The 17,183-nt window shown below is 32.4% G+C and overlaps 2 protein-coding genes across 2 annotated transcripts; one reads left to right on the top strand and one right to left on the bottom strand.

Annotated features, from left to right (window-relative positions):
- Positions 1 to 270: 270 nt before the first annotated feature.
- On the bottom strand, positions 271 to 2,113 carry LOC143613757 (uncharacterized). The gene is made up of 6 exons (XM_077087380.1): positions 1,916 to 2,113; positions 1,775 to 1,849; positions 1,476 to 1,541; positions 1,293 to 1,358; positions 846 to 1,142; positions 271 to 764 (listed from the first exon to the last, which is right to left on the bottom strand). Exons 1-6 carry the CDS (start codon positions 2,111 to 2,113, stop codon positions 720 to 722), a joined length of 747 nt encoding a protein of 248 aa, XP_076943495.1. The 3' UTR covers positions 271 to 719.
- Positions 2,114 to 13,220: 11,107 nt separating this feature from the next.
- LOC143613756 (protein FAR-RED IMPAIRED RESPONSE 1-like) lies at positions 13,221 to 16,680 on the top strand. Its single transcript, XM_077087379.1, has 8 exons — positions 13,221 to 13,239; positions 13,650 to 13,907; positions 14,015 to 14,256; positions 14,353 to 14,429; positions 14,519 to 14,666; positions 15,663 to 15,950; positions 16,078 to 16,285; positions 16,391 to 16,680. Exons 1-8 carry the CDS (start codon positions 13,221 to 13,223, stop codon positions 16,678 to 16,680), a joined length of 1,530 nt encoding a protein of 509 aa, XP_076943494.1.
- Positions 16,681 to 17,183: the final 503 nt, after the last annotated feature.

The raw sequence follows: 17,183 nt of genomic DNA, 5'->3' as shown, positions 1-17,183 counted from the left end.
CGATTTCATAAAAATAACCTAAACTTAAGTACCAAACGTGTTATGTTCATGTAAATTGTGAGAACTAAACATGTAATTTAGCATCCGCGTAATGAACTCTAAATAGATATATGCATAGATGAATATTGGCAATCAAGGCAAGGCAAAACAAGAAGACATGAGTATTGATACGGTACTACTTAGAAAATCATGAAATTAGTTGAAACATAATGATAGTACCAATTGATATGGTACTATTTTTATTATTTTGTTAATTAAACAATATACCATTAGAAAGTACATGTGATCAATATCAGAGAGATTATAAATATATTTGGTTTTGTCTTCATTTGGTAAGCATCTAATGTCTTACATATGAAGTTAACTTTACTTGTTTACTCTGTCTAATAAGTGACATGCTAACATTTAATAGTTAAAGAAACATAGATCAATTTCCTATCCGTAAGAAAGACATAGCGAATTAACGATAACATTACAATAATAATCATTAACGACGTTTGTCATCCGACATACAAAACCTAGAAAACCACCATTCACACAAATTCACCAAACTTAATGCTGTCAGTCATGTTTCAATCCTCCAAACACCTCTCTATGCTTCTGTTTGGAGCTTAAATTTTCTAACTTACAAATACCATCATCTTAAATCTTAATTATTATTACTCTAACAAAGGTCAGGATTGTCATTTGAGGATAATAATCTTCTCATATGCAACAGGTTATGATGAGACACCAGGTGAAGCTGTTTTCCCCCTATTCATATCCTGATACATATCATAACCATATGTTTACTCTACCATCAAAAAACTTATATTCATGACATGAAACAAACGTATTAAAATTACCTTGATCGATGTCGAGTGATTGCCAAATTCAAACTGGTTCACATTTGCCATTTCCGAGCTAAATCCAGGATCCGATTTAACCATGTTGGCTGATGACATCATGCCTATATTGTTAGGCATAATACCATATTCCCCTCGAGTTGAGAACCCTTCGCTTGCGTTTGGCAACCGGTATCCCATTCCCATTCCAATTTCCATTCCCGTTCCCATTCCAATTCCCATTCCAATTGCCCTTTGCATATCTTGTTCTTGTGCATAAACAGGTGGCAAACCGAACCCATTTCTCATGGTAAGTGTCTGCAATCCAAGTAAACAACTTGATGATCAAGAAACAAAATCAATCATATGTTATAGTGTTATATTAATTCTTCATATCTCATCAATGATCAAACTATACACACAATGATGAAAAGATGAACATGATGTACAACATCAAGAAACATATACCTGCACTTTTAGTTGAAGCTGTTTCAGATATTCAATGGCTTCATCCAACATCGACGCCTTATCAGTCTATAATAACAAACCAAAACCGCATAATTAAAACCATAATATTCAAGGAACATGATCGATCAAACACTTTATTATTGTAAGAGAACTGACTCAAAACTTCATCAATCTAAAACTAACCTTGTTAGAATTTGGAACCAAAGTCTGCAAGGCTTTCAACTTCTCATTAATCCTACTTCTCCTCCTCTAAAAACCGATAATTTTAACCATATATCAATACACATCATTCATAATTCAACACAACTCAACAAAGTAGCAATTTTTATATTTCTTTATAATATCAATTACCAAATATCATTCATTCAAAAGTGTTATTTACATCAAAACAGAAGGCAAACGAGCAACAAGCTGCACAAACAGCTACTTTTGAATAACAAATCCAAGTAATTTAAAATTCAAATTCAAAACAAAACACAAACCTTCTCGGACATATTATGAATCTCCGCAGCCCGAGTCCTCTTCGACGACCGCGACGCGCTTGCCATTTTCTGCACCTTCAAATTCAAATCAAATTAATTAACAAAACCTCAACTTTACAAACCAAGAACCAAAACCCATACCTGAGATCCTAAACCAAACCCATCCGAACCGTTTCCGTGCGAAAAACCAACCCGATTGGGGTCGGAGGAGTAAAAGGAGCTGAGATCAGAGAAGCGGTGGTCCGAATCGAGAAATTCGGTCAAATGAGAGGGGATAGCTTCATTAACTTGAACCTTGGTTGAAGGGTTGTTAAGGAAACTTTGAAGGAAGGAAGACATGTCTTCGGATTCAAGTGAAGAAGAAGAAGAAAAAGAGCAATTGTTAATGTTATTGTTGGCTGTTGTTCTTCCGTATAGATCCGCCATTATTATTGAGCACCAACTAACCAAGAGTAATGATTGCAGTGATAGCGTACAGTGAAATTCAAAGATGAATTATTATTATTATTATTGGTTTGAGAGTTGTTTCCTGTTTCTGCAAAATTGGATTTTGATTTGTGGGTTGTGTGTTGGTGCTTGATATGGTCTGTGTGTGTGTGAAAGTGTGTACTTTATAAAGAAGGCTTTAGAGATTAAACAGTGGTTTTAACCAACTTGATTCCTTTCTCCCGCCTTAATTGTTTTTTGTTTCTTTTACTATTACTTGTCACATTTCTATATTATGTTTTTGTACTACGCGCAAATAACGTATATATGTGTGAACCCTTGGGTGGGCAAAAGTGAAATTACACTAATTTTGATGTTATTTTATTAATCTCGTGAAAATAACGTTAAAAGTGGCGGAAGGTTAATAGTCAAAAGACAATGGTACATGCATCAATCGGTGGTGTCCCGATGGTTGAGTGTTATATGCCTTATGTCCAAAACTTGATGCAAAACTACTATCGAGCCGGGGGTCTCACCGGAAGCAGTCTCTCTGTTCCTAAAGGGTAGAGAGGTAAGGTTATCTACATTTTACCCTCCTCAGACCCTACCATAGCTTTGCTATTGGTGGGACATACTGAGTACGATGATGATGATCATAATGATGATGTTTTTTATTTATAAAAAAATTTATAGCATACATGTTTTCGTCCAAAATTTTTAGATTCTTATGATACACACATATACATAATGTATGATAGAGTTGCTTATCTATGTGAAGGCTAAGGGGTGAATGAGATATTACTCAACTTTTTTAACGAAATGCAATTTTATGTGTTGTATACCTTATAACTTTAAGATTAGTTATTTTTATATAACTAAATCCTTTCTTAATATGCAAAAGAGAATTTTGGGGTAAAAATGATTTTTTTTCTTTAGATCCATCACTGATGATAGATATAATGGGATATAATGGAAGTGAGAATGAGGTTGTGAAACGGTGATATAATTGTTTTATGTATCAAAACGAGTGATGAAAATGTTTACATGATTGTTTATAATCTATTATAAAATATGTACTTTTGTTGCATTTTCTTTTGCAAAACTTTCACCAATTTAGTCCCTGTTTTAACAATCCCCATCAGATTGGAACTTATGCAAAAACTCTCTTGCCATACCTCCATTGTTGTCAATATCCTAGTTCTCATATTTTGTATAGTCAAATAATTAAAAACATAAAAAGGTATATAAATAAATAAACTATGAGTCATGATTATGATTTGTTGTTAAGAAAAAGATGGCTAGACTTTGCAAGGGGGGGTTTTGTGCATGTTTTATATCCTCATAGATTCTCATTGTCAATTTGTATACTTCCATTGTTTAAGTTTTTGTGTTTTTTTATCTCTAGTTTTATAGATTTGAGTTTAACTCAATATAACAAAACAAGAGTTAAGAGTTAATTAAGCTGATTGTTATGCCTTCACGCCCAACCGCCAAACATGTCATGTCACCTTTTTTAACGCCGCCAACCCATGCAACCAGTATTACATATGGTGTCAAAGTGGCAATATGGATGAAAGCGCCAAGGCCTTAATAAAAGTACATGCAGTTTGACTTTGGGAACGGCTAATTGTTTAAAAGCAAATTAACTAATTAATCACTTAAACTCTCTATATATATATATGTATGCATACCACACATTTTAACCAACAGACATATATTTTTATCCCTTTCCTTTCTCAATTTTTATAAATAATCTTTGTATTTTCAAATATGGAGCCGAACAATGAGTGAAATCTGAGAAACCCGTTATGGGGTAACCTTCCACCAATTGATCCGAATAACCCATATTTTTATAACCAACTACTAAACGAGGGTGTGTATCGACCGATAATGCCCATACCGCAAAGCCCTAATTTTTTCTTCTCGTCTCAAGTACCCGAAACCCAACCAACACCCGAGTCACAACCGTTACCTCAAACAAAACCAACCACCTCTAAACGAAAACACACAAAAAAACACAACCAACCATCGAACCAAAAGAATCTCGTGAAGTAGAGAAGTGGACGCCGACTGAGGAGCTTGCATTGACGCGTGCTTGGGTTGATGCGTCGGAAAATTCCATCAAGGGTAATTATTAATATTTGTTTTACAAGTGCTAGTTTGTTTTATTTTATTTTATTACTAATGTTACTTCTATTTTTTATCAGGCGATGGTCAAAGTACTAATGTATTTTGGGCGGATATTCGGGCCAAGTTTTTTCAAGCAATGGGTCGGGGTGATTACCGCAATCCCGACGCCATTTCCGGAAAATGGACGGCAATGCGCACCAAACTCACATATTTCAACATTTACGACCGACTTGCAAATAATCGAAATAGAAAAGGCGGTACAAATGATTTCGATGTAATGAAAGAGGCCCATAAACAATATAGAGCCGAAAAATCACATTCGTTTACGATGATTGAACCTTGGGAGGTAATTAATAAATCGGCAAAGTGGCATCTTGTTCCCCTGATGAAGGTCAATCGATCGTCCAAACGATCCAAGACCTCCACTTCTACAACTGAACCAACTTCGTCTAAAGCCGTTTCGGATGCTCGATCCCATATAAATTTAAACGGATTTGATGCCGACTTTGAGTTTGATGAAGTGGAGGAACTACCTCGACCGGCCGGTAGAGACAAAAGCAAGGAGGCAATGAAAGAATCAACTCGTGCGAAATATCAACAAAACTAAACGCTTTTATATTTTTATTTATTAATTTGCATTATTGTAGTTTTTTATTTGAAACTTGGTTTGTATTTTTTAAGTAATATTTATGTTATATTTCTATTTCTTTTTAATAAAAACAAGAAAAAATAATAAATAAATATAAGAACAATGATTAGAAAATAATTGCCTGCTAGTTCAACCATAACGTACCAATTAAAGGATTAGCTAGTTAGAATGTGTTGCTTACATGGCAGTGATGTGGCGCTGATATGGCATTTTAACTAGCTAAGTTTGTTAAACCATAACAAATAGCCTTAAGACTGAAAAATGTAACTAAGATATAAGAAGATAAGAGAGGTGGTTAGTATATCATCTAGTTTCTCATAAGTCATACCAATTGATTAATATCATTCTATTTTTGTCACAGGAAGCTTATGGATTAGTTTTAATATAAAAAAAATATCATGAGACATTAAGATTTGACTAGATGTTTCAAGTAAAGTTGTAACAAACTTAGCGTACACAATTTGAGACGATGACCAGTGAATTGAATGTTGTTATCCAACCAATCACTCCTCTTCAAACACAGATCTTATTTTATTCATTCATCGACAAATTCCTATTCCCGAGGCCTTCTTTTTATATGGCTTTTCAGTTTCAACTTTTAAACCTAACATTCTTCAATCCCCTCTATTTTTATTACTTTATCTTTTTTTAATATCAAATTGCTACAGCCAATTTTATTCTAACATCATCTAAAAGATATTTTTTCTAATTTTATTGTAACATCATTTAACCGATTTTTAGAACGATGTTTTAAAAGGATATATGATTAGGACAGGATCATGAGAAACATGTTATTTGAGAGAGATTCAAATAAAATCACCCTTAAAATCTAGAACTAGTGGTTAAAATTAATAGTTTTCAAAATACTAAATAGTTTACTAAGATCTATGATTTATGCTATATAGTTTTCTAGATAGGCTCACATGGTTTCTTAACTTCAAATTTTATATAATTCTTATCATTCTTATGAAACTTTTACTTTTTATTTTAACTATTTTCTATATATATTAAAGTATATTGTATACGTATATATATGTAGTAGATATATTGCATATATGCAGTATATATGTTGCACATGAATAGTATTATGTTTTTAATTCACGTAGGTTGTGTATTGTGTCGGTGTTACACCGACACTATTAGGCCATATCACCACCATCGGTCGACGTTAAACCAAGTTGTGAAAAACAAGAGGCCAAAGAAGGAAGAGGGGGCACCTCAAATACCCCCCTTCTCGTTAATTGGTAAACACCCACGAGGGCTTAAAAGTTGTGGTTTGCTTTCACTAACAACCAATCATATCTTTTTTTTCTTTTTTTTTTTAATGTATAATTAAACCTTGTTACCCCCACATCCTTGTTAAAGAATTGATAGTTAAAGCTCACTGCATATGTGACAGTGATGTGACGTTGCGCTTTAACTAGTTAAATCAAAACACACGGTCTTACCAAGAAGAGTTTTCACATTACCCCTCCCCTCCCCTCCCCTCCCCTCCCCAATTAGATTATTACCTTAAGATTCTTTCATCAATAAACACATAAAAGGGTTGGTTTCCTATGCAGTGTTGTTTATGTTTCCTGTTTTTTTTTGTAACCCGTACCTTGATGTTGGGTTTGGCACAACCATCAAATCATTGTTTATCTTTAAAAATGGATGGTTAAAAATCACCAATTTTCCACTTATCCTTAATGTTATCTTTATCAATAAATCTTGGAAGTTTCTCAATTTATTTGGAGAACAAGCAGTCATGTAAGATTAACCCTAATTTGTCCTCTCTCTCTATATATATATATATACTAGTAGGTACCCGCGCGATGCGACGGCAGCACTGACTTACAACATGATACTCGTTTCAAGTTAGTTTATCAGTGTTCTCGTGATATTGTGTATTACTTATGTTAGTTTTCTTATTTACCACATCAATATCGTATATCTACGACATAAGAATTACATAACTTAGTTAAGTATAATAGTCAGAAATATAAATAAAATGAAAGTCACAATCATGCTTCAATGTAATAATCCAACACATGAATAAAAAAACATGTGTGTTAACAACTTGCATTGTGATTAGATAATTTTTAGTCAACGCCTTACACATCTCAATGACCTCATCTACGCTTTTCGACCACCATTTTTCATCCCAATCGATACAAGGATCTTCTTGTTTGACTACTCCAACGATTGGATGATGAGTTTCTACTATCTTCTTGTCCTTAACTACCACGTCTGCTGAAGTCGGTTCGGGAGTTCTGATGTCAATATACAAAGAATATATGAGGTTTTGATTTTTGAAGAATGAAACATAAATTAGTTTTAAAAAGATTGATCCATCTATAAACAACTTACCAGGATCAAACTTTTATTTCGGGTCAAACAATAATTTGTGTCAGATCTGTTTGTTGCCAGGTCGAAGTCAAAAAGCTCATAATATTGCTTATGAATTAGACTTATATCCAGGGGTAATATGGGAATGCATTACTTTTTATTCGTTTATCCGCTGCTACAGCTTCTTGAATCGTTCACAAACCAACCAACTCAGCTCGTTTAGCTTAACGAGCTGAAATGCTGATCTAAAGCTCGCTCGTAAAGAGTTCAAAATCCACTTGATTATTTTTTATAAAAACTATCTTTTATTACACAACGATATATAAAAAAAATAATATTTTTAGCATACATAATTAAAAAAGCTTTCCATTTTATTATTTATACGTATTAATATTTGAGTTATAATTTATATATATTAAAATTGTGATTCAAAAAGTAATAAAATTTTGTTTTAGTAAAACCCATCATTAACTGCATTATAAAATAGGTCAGCCTGAACCGATTTTTCTTGCATACCCGCCCTGACCCATTACCCAGCTGGCCAACTCGACCCGAACCTATTTTGTACAGAACCAGTTTCGACCCGAGCCAAATAGAACATATTTTAAATAAGCATGTTCTGACCTGAAAGTTGAAACTGCTCTAGCCCGTTGCCAAACCTGACCGAACCTGTTTTAAAGCACTTTGTGACCTTAATCCATAACAGATTGTGACGAAAAAATAATTGGTTTGCGGTTAACAGAATAATAATTTAATAATACAGAGTAAATTAAACATCTTAAACTATTGAAATGCAACAGTAATGAATTTAAAAAGGCACCTTGAAAGGCTCATTTTGGCTATGCAACCCTTTTAAGCTTCATGTTGCCCTGATATCATAAAATACATGAATGACATAAGTCGTATAAGAACTTTTGAACAAAATCTGATAGCATGAAAACACATATTATAAAGCAAGACGACAAAAGAACATTAAAACACACATTATAGCAATTGTTGGATATATTTTTCTAAAAAATTTTATCATTGAGTTGTATATTTTAAATATATAAAAAGACAAATAGTACTATTTACCAACATGCTTGAACATGAGGCTAATGGCAGGGTAAACATGAACTCATTCGTTTTCTTAACGAACGAACACGTATATTTGCTTAACGGACGGATGCAAAAACGTTTATTTTCTTAACATGCGTAAACTAACACGCTGTATTCTTCGTGTGTTTAGTTAAAGTTAACAAACACATAAATTTTCTTAACCGGTGAACAAGAATAAGAAAATTTGTTCAAATCAGAGTTCATGCCCGTTCATTTGTTTGGTTAAAGTTAAACGAACATACACAATTCGTTGTTGCAATACATTTGCATTTTTCATTATATTTATTTTTTGTAACACTGTATAAATAGAATACAAAATATATTTGATTAATTTTGAAATGTTAGATATATTGATGATGGTATTTAGACTTAAATTTAGATTTTTCTTTTTAAATGGGAAAATTGAATTTAAATAATTAACAAACAAACATAAACGAAAACGAACAAACACGAGCACGTTCATTTTCATAACAAATAAGCACAAACACATTCATTTTCTTAACGAACAAACACAAACACAATATGTTTTTAACAAACAAATACATTTATTTTCCTAACGAACGAACACGAACAAGAAAATCCCGCTGTTTAAGTGTTTCGTGTTTGTTCGGATAAAGTTCAACGAACGAACACGTTCAATTTTTTAACGAACGCACAAGAACAAGAAAATCTGTTTGTTTTAAGTGTTCATGTTTGTTCATTTGTTCGGTTAGAGTTAAAAAAAATGTACACTAACAAGCCCCCTTCGTGTTCATTCACATGACTAAATTTGACCTAACTGTATATATACCTTCGTTTCCAGTCTCGTTTCCTGAACTTCTGCAGTTTCGTTTCCTGAACTTTTGCAGTACAACCATATAGTTTGACAGATCCTAAAAAATGATTAACAGTATTGCATAAAATATAATAAATATACCAGCAATTGTAGAAGAATGATTAACTGGCCGAATGCGGAAGACTTCCTAGGGTTGATACACTATTGTAACTGCCTTCTGAATAGAAACTGAAAAAACACAAAATGGCGTTTAATAATTTAGTAATAAAATAATATAATATAAATAATTAGTGACTGTATAGCATGATAATAAAAACATTTTGTCATTGACTTTCTTAAACAACTAAACAAAAAACTGATACATGCCTACCCATATTAACAAACAGAAACCCGGATTCGACAACAATAATAGCTCCACATGCTAACAGTTTAGCATGATTATTAACATATTTTCTCATCAACAATAACAATATATGCCTACCCGGGTTCATTTGTAAATATAGATTGATCTTGTACATGTCCCTTCGTGTATGTTCGCTAATTTTGTAGACGAAAGCAAACAGACACAAAGGGACACTAACAGATACAATTAAACGTAACCGGACACTAACGGACACAAACGTAACCGGACACTAATGAACATAAACAAAGACTTTAGCTCGGTAAGCTTGACGAACGAACATGAACATAGACGACATTGCGGTCGTAAACATTCGGTAATGTGTTTGCTTACGTTCGTCCGATAATGTTCGTTTATTTAATCTTAACTACCGTTAGTTTTATTTATTTAAACAAAGGAACACGAACAAGTTGATTACTGAAGATACATATAATTCAATTTTAGCGGTTGCAGCTAAAAACCATTAACCATTCTTTTATTTGTTAGGTGATATAAGGTATTAGCAAATTTTTGTATGATTTTAATCAAGGGGTAGTTTGGGGACAAATAATTAATTAATGAATAATTAACAAGCATAGCCCCCGAGCGAGCTCAAGCTTGAAAACTTACTCACGAGAAGAGCTTGAGCTCTGTGAAGTTAAATGAATCAAGTTCAAGCTCAGCTCGCTTAACTTACGAGAGCTCAAGCTCAAATTTGGCATGTTTGTTTCAAGATCAGTTGTTTTTAATACAATCTAAATAAACTATTTACCTCCATTGGGACGTAAACAGGTCTCCTAACTGATATTCACATTATATGACCTGGATTAAGACAAACGTCTTGATCTTTTGGCTTCAACTCCATCCGGGGGCCCACCTCGTGCAATTCTATAAGAAAAAGATTGTTAAATGAATCAAAAAAGGATAAAAACATGAAACATGCAATACACTAATGTAAATACCTAGAGTTCATGCCAAGAATTTCAATTTTCCATTGTGCCCATGCTTGGTTTCTCCCCTGTACGAATATGATGCACCAATCACAAAATTATATGCAATACAACCAAGTAAAACCGTTTGATGTAGGCTAGTTAGTAAAGTAACTACAGCGATAGTATAGAAATAAACTATGTAAATAAAGTACCTATAAGATTAATAACATATATCTTATAAAGCAAAGGAGCTTTTGTATCTTGTCAAAATTTCACTAAACCAGAACAGCAATAAAGTTATATCATGTATGTCAGTTTCAACTTCAAGCAATGAATCTTTAGATATAAGATTAATTGGTTTAAGAGCACACCTAGATGGTTTGTTTAACCTGTGTGTTCTTTGATTTTCTTCAAAGAACCATTACTTCTTCTAAAGAATGTACTCAATGGAAGCCCACTCAATGAATCTATAAATTACACCGCAAATTGGTAATATGGATGAACAAATATAATCGTTTCAATCAGCTGGCCTAATCTTTTGACACCAGGTTTGTTTTACTTATGCATTTTCTTTCTGTAGGAAATAGTGAAGATTAAGGTACAAAAACTGAGAAACAATGAAAATGCTTTCAGGTTTCGCATCAACAGATGTAATTTTGATCCACCTTTAATCATTTGTTTCATAAACCGGGACTTCCTTTATATGGGTAAAGAATAAAAACACATGCTTTGAAAACTCAGGTTAGAGAGCTATATACAACTCTAAACTACACAAGTTCATCTAAAAATAAGAACAAAATAGACAATTAACCCTCAAAATTTTCCGCTTGCCATGAGAAAAGCTTTTGGGCCCGCCATTGCCCACTAAACCGCTTATGACACGTTTAACCAACTATTTTACAACCCTCCAACTCGATTGACACGTTTACAACTTGATTATTACTTGTCAGCCCGTTTGGCAAAGTTTAGGTGAATGGATTAAATGGTTCATGCTCGGGTTACACGATGCATAGTTGTTGAACAAAAAAACATATAAGAAAAGAAAACAACTTACAGTTCAAAAACACTCTGGTTCTCTAACTCTTTCACATGATTTTTATCCTATAAATTAATAAACACATAAAAGAGCTTACGTTTTAAATCAAGACTTGAAATTAAAAATAAAAAAAATAATTATCAAAATAATAATAGGTTCAGTCCTCAAATACTGCATACAGTCGGGTTTACCCTGACGATTCGGATCCGGATCCGCCATTGAACTCGTTTCACCCCATCTTCTTACACCTTCTAAATCCATATTTCAAATCGCAAATTAAACATGGATTTCAAACAACGGAATACAATTAAGCTTTAGTATTAATAAGCTTTAAAGTGTGTACCTTGGAATGGATGAGCATCATGAAGCTTCTCACATCATCATCAACCACATAAATCAATGGGTCACACTATTGCAGCCTAGGGTTCGTAAATTGAACACAACATAACCTAGATCGTGAATCAGAGAGCGTGAAGCAAGATGTAGATTTTGGTGATGAGAGAGAGAGAGAAGGAAAGGTTAACCAGAGAGCAAAATAAGCCATTTGAATTTCGAATTTTGAAATGGGAATAGGGTTTTCCCGGTGTTAAGAAGTGTGTCTGGATCAAAGCATTACGAGCTGTACCATATGATATAAGGGTTGTAAAACTCTTAGATTTAGGAGTTTTGAGTAAAAGACGGTTTTGTCCTTCCTATATGTATTATAAGATAGTATGTATATATATATATATAAATATTAAAATAAAAAGAAGTTGTTTCCTAAGAATTGTAAGAACCAATAGAATTTTGACATTTGGTATTACAACCTATTGTGAAAGAACAATACTAGTAAACTATGTCGGTTATAATGGTGAAAGAGTAATTGTAGAAAATTATGACGGTTTTTTGTAATTTTAAATCTCAACTATTGATTGATATGATTCAATGACTATGATTTATTCCTAGTTTTCCTAGGAAACTACTTATTTTTAGGATAACTCTCCCCTATATATACATATATATATATATATAGGATGAGTATCATTACAGAACTGTAAAATTATTTAAGAACTTGAAGGAACCATTTAAAACTAACGTTTTTTATAATAATTTTTGTATGTTAATGTTCTTTGAGATTAGTTTTATCATTTTTTATATCTATATTTACAATTACAATTTTGAAAACTAGTTTTTATACATATCTATGTTTTGTTCGACACATATGTATATTTGTTAGTACATAAAATTTGCATATATGTAAACTTGTGATTAATATATGTAATCAAAAAATTTTATATAAAATATGATAAAAAAAACTATTAAATAATGTTAATATATATAAAAAATTAAAAAATTGTTTGGTTGTGAAGGGATCCTAAGAGTTCTTAACTTTTTTAGAGTTCTTAAATAATAACAACCCTATATATATATATATATATAGATAAAGGATCCAATACAAAAGTTGGTTATCGTACATTACATACGCGAGGCTTCCTATCGTTGATTTCCAATTTGATTAATTTGATCGCGTAAGTTAACAAAAGGGTGTTTTTGTCTTTTTACATTATTTTTAAAAGTTAATCGCGCCAGTATAATAAACGGTTTTTGCATATACCCTATTTTATTCAATTTGATCTTTGTATCCAAAAACTGCTTAACAATTGGCGGGTTGTTGTTCGATTAACTTTAACGGTCTTCGTTGATTTTTAGCGTCATGTATTACGATCATCAGAGTAAGTAATTGTAGGTTTAATTATAATCAATTGTTATTTATTTAGTTGTATACTGTAGGTTTAATTGACGGATAAATTAACTTTTTCGATTTTTAGGTTTTTTTTCTGTTGAATTTTATGATCGATATTGTGTTTTATAGTTTGTCAACTAATTGTGATTCGGTTAGACTTCAGATTATGTGTTTTAATAGCAAATCGTGGATAGGATTGTAGATTTTATATTTAGAACGTATTAGAACGTATAATTGGTTAGTAATTGTGATTCGGTTAGAACATATTATAACGTATTAATTTATTTATGATGTTTGATTATATTTTAAATTATATTTATTTTCGTATGTATTTTATAAACTGTAATTAGTTGTTTTTTAGGCGAATTTTTTTGACTTAAATTGCTTTTTGTTTATCAGATCCTTCATCAGATCTTGTTATAGTACCACAAGTTAATGCATCTTGTAAACCTGTAAAAAGAATTATTTTTGAATCTGTTGATCATGCATATGATTTCTATTGTGAATATGCAAAGAAAGCTGGCTTTTGTGTTCGTAAAGGAGGTTCGTATATGAATGACGGTTTATTAAAGTCTAAATATTTTACATGTTCCAAAGAAGGTCATAAACCTGCAAACAGTTATGATTCTATGGCTGAAAAGATGGTTCCAATAGACCGTATTATAAAAGAAGGAAGAGACCAACAATTCGGTGTGGTTGTCGAGCTCAATTTTTTCTAAAATCTGATGACGGTTTGAGGTTTGAAATAAACGATTTTGTTGAAGGACATAATCATGAACTGGTGGATGCAAAAGATATGCATTTTATTCGATCAAATAGGAAGTTGACTCATGTACAACAAGATATTATACATGAGTTGTCAACATTGAATTTGGGCCCTGTTAAGGCGTTTAATATTATGAGGACAAAGTATGGAGGATTCGAGGAAGTTGGGGCTACAAAAGACGATTGTAAGAATTTCAAACAGAGTTTAACTTGTTATATTGGGGAGTGTGATGCGGAAATGGTTGTACAAAGATTAAGTGGGAAGAAAAACTGTTGTGATGGTTATTCATTTGAGTATACTGGTAATTCTAATGGTGAATTGGATCGTTTATTTTAGGCGGATGAAATTTCAAAGAAAAATTATTTGGCTTTTGGAGATATTATATCATTTGATGCAACATTTAAGACCAACAAGTATGTCAATTTAATACATTTGTTTTTAAATTTTTTATATTTTTTACATATTTTTTTTAATTCGTTTCTAATAATTTTGTTTTTTACAGGTACAATATGGTTTTTGTACCATTTACTGTCATTGATAATCACTGTCTTAATGTTACAGTTGGTGCTGCGTTATTATCATCTGAATCTATTGAATCTTATTCATGGCTTTTGAAAGTTTTTCTTGATTCTTTCGGTATTGCCCCAAAGGTGGTTGTTACTGATCAAGATCCAGCAATGAAGCAAACAATCTCCTTAGTTTTATCAAACTAGAGACATCGGTTATGTATGCGGCACATTATGAAAAAACTTGCTGATAAGGTAACTTTTAATGTATTCAATGTACTATGCATATGTTTCAAAACGTATTAGAATGTCTAAACATATTAGTATCCATCATTATTTGATATCTGCATATTTTTTAAATGTGTTAGAACGTTTAAGGAAGTATAAACATATTACTGTTTTAGTATATTTAGGTCATATTTGTATTAGTGTTAGAACGGATGTGAACGTGAATAACAAACTAGCATGCATCAGTGTGTTTTAAGTGTGTATTTTTTAATGTATAAGAACGTGTTATATCCGTCCATATTTTTAACGTGTAAAAACTATAAGAACGTATTATGCATATGTTTCAGAACGTATTTGAATGTCTAAACATCATTATTTGATAGCTGCATATTTTTTTGAATATGTTAGAACGTTTAAGGACGTATAAACATATTACTGTTTTAGTATATTTAGTTAGTGTTAGAACGTTTTAGAACGTGTATAACAAACTAGCATGCATCAGTGTGTTTTAAGTGTGTATTTTTAACGTATAAGAACGTGTTATATCCGTCCATATCTTTAAAGTGTAAGAACGTATAAGAACATTTTTTAATTGATGTTGATCTTATTACCAAATTATTATTTTTTGTTACATCAGGTTGGTGCTACCCTTTGTAACAATGAAGATTTTAACGTAAAATATGTGACATTGTTTAGACGGATGCAATTTCTCAATCCCAATTCGAAATGCAATGGGAACTTATAATGAAGGAATATGATATTGAAACAAATAAATGGTTGTGTGACATGTTTGAAATGAGATATGATTGGATTCCTGCTTATTACATGGATGAGCCGTTGTCTGGTCTTATGAGAACTACATCGAGATCAGAAAGTGAAAATCATTTTTTTTGTCAAGTTTCTAACTCACAGTTATCACTAGTTGAGTTCTTTAGTCATTTTGATCATTGTATGGAGATACAAAGGCACAATGGTAGGAAAAATGATCATGATACAGGGTACACGCATCCAGATCCGGTTAGTGAAAACCCTTTTGAGAAGGAAGCAGAACAGATGTATACAAAGGCTATTTTTAATGATTTCCAAGATGAAATGTATCATATTAGGAGCGGTGTAGCATGTTTGAAATCAACTGAAGAAGAAGATTTTGTGAGGTTTTCAGTATTTGACTTTAATGCATACGTTCCAGGCTGTTTGGAGGTATGAATTAGTTAAAGATTCTTTTTTTTTTGCTTGAACGTTTTAGAACGTATTACAACATTTTTTAAAGTTTATTTGATTTTTGACAGAATGTTTTAAAGTATTTTAATATATTTTTGTGTGTCAGGTTTTGTTTAAGAAGGAAGGTGAGGAAGGAATTGATTCGACGATTTCATGCGGATGCAAAAGAGTTGAACATTATGGGTTATCGTGTCTTCAAAGCCTTTATATTTTAAATTTGTTTAGAGTTACAAGATTTCCAAAGAAATACATGGTCGATCGTTGGAAGAGAGATGCTGGTGTTAATCCTAGAACTGCTCCAATTTCAACTTTTGGTAATGACAAAAATTTAAAAGTCAAAGAGATCTAAAGGGAAATAACATTGGCTGGTGAGTATCTCATAAATAGCTATGCAACTGATGTTGATGAACTAACTAAAGTCAGGGATCAAATGAACATTATGATCAAACAAGCCGATGAGACAAGATACAAAAGAACTCATTTATCAAAAAGGGATAGGTTTGCTGCTATTCTAGGGTATGATCAACCATCAGAGGTGACTGTTCATGTGCCTGGTGGTATTAAGAATAAGGGTCGCGGGTCACATAAACGGATTAAATCTCAGAAAGAGATTGCTATAAGTCGATCTGGGAAGAAATATAGGGAATGCAAAGTTTGTCATAAACAGGGTCATAACAGTCGAACTTGTCCTCAACTTCAAGAAGAATAGTTTTTAGCGTTATTGTTTTGTTTATATTTTTTCTGTTTTCATACTTTTTATGTTTTATATTTCATGGAACGTGCAAGTTTGTATACTGGAACGTATAAGAAAATGTTTTATATTTCATGGAACGTGCAAGTTTGTATAATGGAACGTATAAGAACGTGTAAATAAACTGATACTAAATAGATTTTATATTAAATCCGGTTGAAAAAGGAGGTTACAAAAGAGGATCATATCGAACCTATTCACAAACTTATTTTATTCTACCACACCACCATGCCACACCATCACCACACCACCACACCACACCATCACCACATCACACCACCACACCAGCAGTCACCAGGAAACCCTAGTTGTTGTCAAGGATCTCTTCGGCCCCTTCACGCTTTACTCTTTTATTCACCGTCACCTTGTGAGCTGTTCTCTCTAGCACATCTTGAAGCTGACCATAGTATGAAGCTTGCTTTTCCATGTAGGTTATTGCATGTGTCTTGAATGTGCTATCT

Source organism: Bidens hawaiensis, unplaced genomic scaffold (assembly GCF_021521415.1).
Source record: "Bidens hawaiensis isolate Kalapana, Puna unplaced genomic scaffold, B.hawaiensis_p1.1 tig00038111_1, whole genome shotgun sequence".
NCBI classification, from domain to species: domain Eukaryota; kingdom Viridiplantae; phylum Streptophyta; class Magnoliopsida; order Asterales; family Asteraceae; genus Bidens; species Bidens hawaiensis.
The sequence above is the reverse complement of the archived record's forward strand: the minus strand, read 5'-3'. Positions and strand labels throughout refer to the sequence as shown.